Source organism: Chroicocephalus ridibundus, chromosome 1 (genome assembly GCF_963924245.1).
Source record: "Chroicocephalus ridibundus chromosome 1, bChrRid1.1, whole genome shotgun sequence".
NCBI classification, from domain to species: Eukaryota; Metazoa; Chordata; class Aves; order Charadriiformes; family Laridae; genus Chroicocephalus; species Chroicocephalus ridibundus.
In genome coordinates, this window is record NC_086284.1 from 10833691 (window position 1) to 10839507 (window position 5817).

General features: G+C 59.3%; 1 protein-coding gene across 1 annotated transcript; it reads left to right on the forward strand.

Annotated features, from left to right (window-relative positions):
• The first annotated feature begins 1137 nt into the window (after positions 1-1137).
• On the forward strand, positions 1138-4149 carry LOC134512666 (neuronal acetylcholine receptor subunit alpha-10-like). Its single transcript, XM_063328242.1, has 4 exons — positions 1138-1161; positions 2840-2991; positions 3355-3562; positions 3670-4149. Exons 1-4 carry the CDS (start codon positions 1138-1140, stop codon positions 4147-4149), a joined length of 864 nt encoding a protein of 287 aa, XP_063184312.1.
• Positions 4150-5817: the final 1668 nt, after the last annotated feature.

A 5817-nucleotide genomic window follows, 5' to 3' on the forward strand; every position in this document is an offset into this window, starting at 1 on the left:
TGTGGTGTGGGACTGGGTGGGGCTCCCGTCTCACCCAGCTCCTGGGGACCTTGCAGAAGTGAAGGAGAAGAAGAAGCGTCAGGCAAGCAAGACAAGAGCCCAGCCGGAGAAGCAGAGCGGTGAGTGGCCCCAGCACCGACCACCCTACAAACGGCCTACACCCCATGGCAGCCCTGAGCCGGGGCTGTGCCGGCAGCTGCTGGCCGCTCACTCTGTCTCCTCCCTCTGCAGCTTCTCAGCCAGTGGATGGAGAAGTGGAGAAATCCTGGCCCAAGCAGGAGAAGCGGTGAGTGTGGGGGAGACCCCAGATGCTCCCCAGACCCTCACCCCATGCCCTGCCCCTGCCTGCGCTGGGCAGCCCTGACGGCCAGCCAAGGGGGGTGCTGCCTGCGGGTCCCGCTGGGGTCTGGGGTGCAGCGGGGTCTCTTTCTCCTCCTCTGCAGGGCGAGTGCGGAGGCCTTGAGCCGGAAGCCCCTCTCCCCACGGGCCCCGCTGGCCACCATGGACTCCATGACAGACAGAGGCTGCTCTTCCTCAGCTTCCTTTACCCTTCCCGGAGGCCTGTCCTGGTGGGATGGCGGAACTGGCAGCACTCAACTGCTCAGGACCCCGCCATCCCCCCAGGGCTGTCAAGGGGAGGGTGCAGGAGCCAGGGCCAGCCCTCTGCGAGGAGCCCCCACAGGAACTGCCAACAAGGACCACGCAAGAGGTCTACTTGACCTCTTGCACATTTTCAAGGCGTGGGGGGAGAGGCAGCAGCGCGGCGAGCCCATGGCCAGACTGCCATGGCCAGACAGCCCATGGCGAGAGCCGGCTGCCGGCCGCGCTGCATCTGCTTCAGAAATTTCCCCTAATGGCTGGGAGGTGTGGGGCCGGGAACCCCCTGGGGTGCCCCACTTCTGATCCAATAAAAAAGTCAATATTTTCTCTATCCCTGTGACTGTCAGCAGATCAGTTTTGTCCCTTGACAGGAGCAGAGAATCAGTTTTGTGTAATGACAGCAGTATGTGCTACAGTAATGCCGACTCTCCTGTGGAGATGGGGGGGCCCTTGCCCCTTGTGCATTACACCCCACCCGAAGAGAGAGACAACGTCTATTATTGTGTTTACTATCTTTATCTCAGATCATCTGTTATTATGTGTAACAATAATGCACCCTCAGTGAGTTTGCAGATGACACCAAGCTAGGAGGGAGTGTCGATCTGCTTGAGGGAAGGAAGGCTCTACAGAGGGCCCTGGACAGGCTGGAGGGATGGGCCAAGGCCAATGGGATGAGGTTTAATAAGGCCAAGGGCCGGGTCCTGCATTTCGGTCACAACAACCCCAAGCAACGCCAGGGGCTTGGGGAAGAGTGGCTGGAAAGCTGCCCCGCAGAAAAGGACCCGGGGGTGCTGGTGGCCGGCCAGCTTAACATGAGCCAGTCCTCCCCCAGATGAGCTGGGATCACTGGAAACCGGCTCAGCTCTCTCCAACCCCCCCCAAAGCAGCACAGCCCTCCCCAAAATGAGCTGGGACCGCTGGCGTCCAGCTCAACCCTGCCCAGCCCCCCCAGACCAGCGCAACCCCGCAAAGGCAGCCCAGCCCTCGGGACCCTTGCAGAGGCCGCCAGGCTGGGGCCCAGGGGGCGGGTCGGGGGTGTCGCGTGAAAAGGGGCAAAGCGGTTTTGGCAGAAAAGGAACCCCCTTGTGTTCTAACACTCCTCACCGAGGTGGGAGGCCAGGTGTGGCCGGGTTTAAATCCTGAGGGATGCCCAATTCAGCACTATCAGCCCAATGGCGTTTAATAGGTATTAAAGTGTTACGATTTGGGCACAGTAATAGTGGACTGCACCTTCCGTCTAGTCGTGCTCATGAACTAGCACGGCCACTTTGGTCGCGTTCGGTGAGAAACCAAAAGGACGAGCTGCTTCAAAAAGTGCAGTTTATTTAAGCAACAGATAGATAGGTTCTTAGGGCAGCCGGTGATAAATACACTGTCTGCAAAGCACGTGCAAATGAAAGTATTGTTACATCTACAAAACGCGGGACAAAGTTCTAACGATACAGCCTGGCTATACATGTAGAAAAGAGAGTCTCTAGAGAAATTTCTGAGTTTCCCGAGGGAGCCCTCGGTATAATCTAGGTCTTACCCAAAGGTGTCCCTATGGGGGGGAAGGGAGGCTCAGCCCGTCGCCTGCTCCCAGAAGCCAGTGATGGAATTCTTTGCGATGGTGTCTTCCCTGGGTATCCCCCCTCTCTCGGGCTGTTTTTGTATTTATTATCTTCGAGGTGGAGTTTGAGTGACTTTAGTCGTACATACTTTTACCATGAGTGGTGTAAACTTTTCTCGCTTCACAGTTAAAGGTCTAGTTTACGAGAAGCTCAGGGCGCAGGCTCAAGAAGGAGCGGTCGCACCTTGGAGGCGGGTAGCCTTCGGGGTGGAGGTGTGTTTTGGTATTATAATGACATTCTAACGAGCAAAGTTCACACAAAGGACAGCATTTCATTAAAATTTGGAAAAATGTTGGCTCCGAGTATGGAGCGGGCAGCTAATTGGCAGCTTATCTGTTTCCTGGTATCATCCCATTCCCGTATCCGCTATACATCCTAAGGTAAAGCCGCGGAATAATTGCATCCCGTCCCGTACCTCATGTAGTTTATCAGGGAACCACAGGTGTTGTATTCTTCATGCCAGCTGCGGCTGTTTTCTCCCTCAGAAGCCTCTTGATTTTCTACTTTTCCTTCCTGTGTGAACAATGCTGTACTTTTGTGTTTTTAGCCAATGTAGTATTTATTCCACAGGGGGGCAGCGAGGTCTGTCCCTGTCCCCGTCCCCCACCCTCTGCCCTCGGCAGGACAAGGTGAACCAGGTCCTCACCTCCTACCTGTGGGTCCGTCAGGCCTGGCTGGACGCCCACCTCGCGTGGGACAAGGACGCTTACGGCGGCATCGACAGCATCCGCATCCCCAGCAGCTACGTCTGGCGGCCGGACATCATCATCCTCTACAACGAGTGGGTGCTGCTCGCCCTCCCCCACCCCCAGCTGCTCCCGGAGCTGGGGGGGCTGAGGCTGGGGCTGGGGGTGTTGCCAACGGGGAGCAGGGGGGTCCTGGTGTGGGGGATGTGGGGAGACGGTCACCTCGACTGGGTGAGAAGGCGGCGGCAGGAGGTGCTGGCATCAGCCTGGTGTGCCACCCACCTGGCAGCTGGGATGTGCCACCCCGGGGGTGACCAGGGGCAGCGAGCCCCCTCTTCCTGGGGGTGACGTGGGGAGGGGACACGGGGTTGGGGACCAGTGCTCGGCCCCGGCCCCGCAGACCCTTGCCCCACGTGGGGCTCGGGGCCATCCTGGCCCCACAGCGATCCCTCCCCCAGCGCCGACGACGGCTTTGGCGGCTCGGTGGAGACCAACGTGGTGCTGCGCTCCGACGGGCACATCACGTGGGACTCGCCCGCCATCACCAAGAGCTCCTGCAAGGTGGATGTCTCCTACTTGCCCTTCGACGGGCAGCGGTGCCGCCTCACCTTCGGCTCCTGGACCTACAACGGGAACCAGATCGACCTCCACAACCGGCTGCACACCGGGGACCCGATGGATTCCATGCCAGGGGAGGTTTCGATGCGGGGAGGTGGGCAGGGGTCTCTCCCCACCCCGCCGCGGCGTCACCACCCATTACCCACGCAGGGAAGTACTACATCGCCACCATGACCATGATCACGGCCTCCACCGCGCTGACCATCTTCATCATGAACGTCCACCACTGCGGCCCGGGGCCCCGGCCCGTGCCCCCCTGGGCCAGGTGGCTCATCCTCCACCACATGGCCCGGCTCTGCTGTGTCTTCGAGGTGGGCGAGAGCTGCAAGAGCCCCCAGCGGGTGCTGGGCAGGCGGGCGGGCAGGGAGGACGCTGGGGGGCCGGGGGAGAGCCCCACGGAGAGAGAGGTGGGTGCCGAGGCAGGGGGCTGTCCCCGGGACCACTGCCTGTGCCACCACGATGGCCTGCTGAGGAACGTGGGCTATGTCGCCGGCTGCATCCGGCATCACCAAGCCTCCCAGCGCCGGACCGGCAAGTGGAAGAAGGTGGCCAAGGTGATGGACCGCTTCTTCATGTGGGTCTTCTTCCTCATGGTCTTCCTCATGAGTGTGCTGGTCCTGGGCAATGCTGCATGATGGCCCCGTGGACTCACTGCCCCTAGGGACAGTGGTGGCCACCGGTGCCCCATGAGGGTGGCTCGTCCTGAGCCCCCCTTGGCCCTTCATGGACCTGCAGGGTGGAAGATCCACCAGCGCCAAGGAAGAGGAGCCTGAGAGCGGGAACCTGACTCGGCCGGGGCTGCCGCAGCTGCAGGGTTGAGGGGTCACGGCCCCCCGAGCAGTTGTCTCGGTGGTGACATATAGATATAGAATCACAGAATGGTTTGGGTGGGAAGGGACCTTAAAGATCATCTCATTCCACCCCCCTGCCCTGGGCAGGGACACCTCCCACCAGCCCAGCTTGCTCCAAGCCCCGTCCAACCTGGCCTTGAACCCCTCCAGGGATGGGGCAGCCACAGCTTCTCTGGGCAACCTGGGCCAGGGGCTCACCGCCCTCACAGCCAAGAATTTCTGCCCAAGATCTCAGCTCAGTCTCCCCTCTTGCAGTGGAAACCCCTTCCCCCTCGTCCCATGGCTCCCCTCCCTCATCCAGAGTCCCTCCCCAGCTCTGAGGCTGGACAGGCAGGGGTGGCATGGCATGTGGGAGAACAGGGGCAGGTACCTAGAGAACTTCTCGCCTCCAATGCTCTGGGACTTCACCCCTGAACAATTACAGGACCCTGAGAGAGGAGTAGAATATCTGCAGGGGAAATACCGGGGCTCTTCTAGCGAGGCACAACTCACTGCACTGTGCGGGGCCCTGGCCACTATCTACCAGGCACTGCTCAGTGTTATGCAGCACCCTCAGGGGAAAGAGATGGAGACCAGACCGACAGCACCAGTATAGGTTAGGGGCGGACATGCTGGGAAGCAGCTCTGAGGAGAAGGACCTGGGGGTCCTAGTAGACAGCAAACTATCCATGAGCCAGCAGTGTGCCCTTGTCGCCAAGAAGGCCAATGGCATCCTGGGCTGCATATTGAAGACTGTGGCCAGTAGGTCGAGGGAGGTCATTCTCCCCCTCTACTCTGCACTGGGGAGGCCACAACTGGAGTATTGTGTCCAGTTTTGGGCTCCCCAGTTCAAGAGGGACAGGGAACTACCGGAGCGAGTCCAGCGTAGGGCAACCAAGATGATTATGGGACTGGAGCATCTCCCTTATGAGGAAAGGCTGAAAGAGCTGGCACTCTTTAGCCTGGAGAAGAGAAGGTTGAGGGGGGACCTGATTAATGTTTACAAGTACCTAAAGGGTGGGTTTAAGGAGGACGGAGCCAGGCTCTTTTCAATGGTTCCCAGTGACAGGACAAGGGGCAATGGGCACAAGCTAGAACATAGGAAGTTCCGTTCAAATACACGGAAAAACTTCTTTACGGTGAGGGTGAGAGAGCACTGGAACAGGCTGCCCAGGGAGGGTGTGGAGTCCCCTTCTCTGGAGATTTTCAAGACCCGCCTGGATGCAGCCCTGAGGGATGTGCTTTAGGCAATCCTGCTCTAGCAGGGGAGTTGGACTAGATGATCTCTAGAGGTCCCTTCCAACTCTGAAGATTCCGCGATTCCGTGACAGACACTGTGGCTACTGCAAGCCCTGTGGCAGACACTGTGGCTACTGCAAGCCCTGTGGCAGACACTGACGCTGAACCAGGGAACCAACCCGTGCCAGTATCAGTTGCCCCCATACAGAAGAAGTACATGAAGAAATCAGTTCG

Excerpts from the sequence above, each read along its gene's own strand:
- LOC134512666 (XM_063328242.1), top strand. The coding sequence starts at position 1,138 with ATGTGTAACAATAATGCACCCTCA. Across the intron at positions 1,162-2,839 it reads GTAACAATAATGCACCCTCA|GTGAACCAGGTCCTCACCTC; the intron begins GTGAGTTTGCAG and ends CGGCAGGACAAG. Across the intron at positions 2,992-3,354 it reads ATCATCATCCTCTACAACGA|CGCCGACGACGGCTTTGGCG; the intron begins GTGGGTGCTGCT and ends TCCCTCCCCCAG.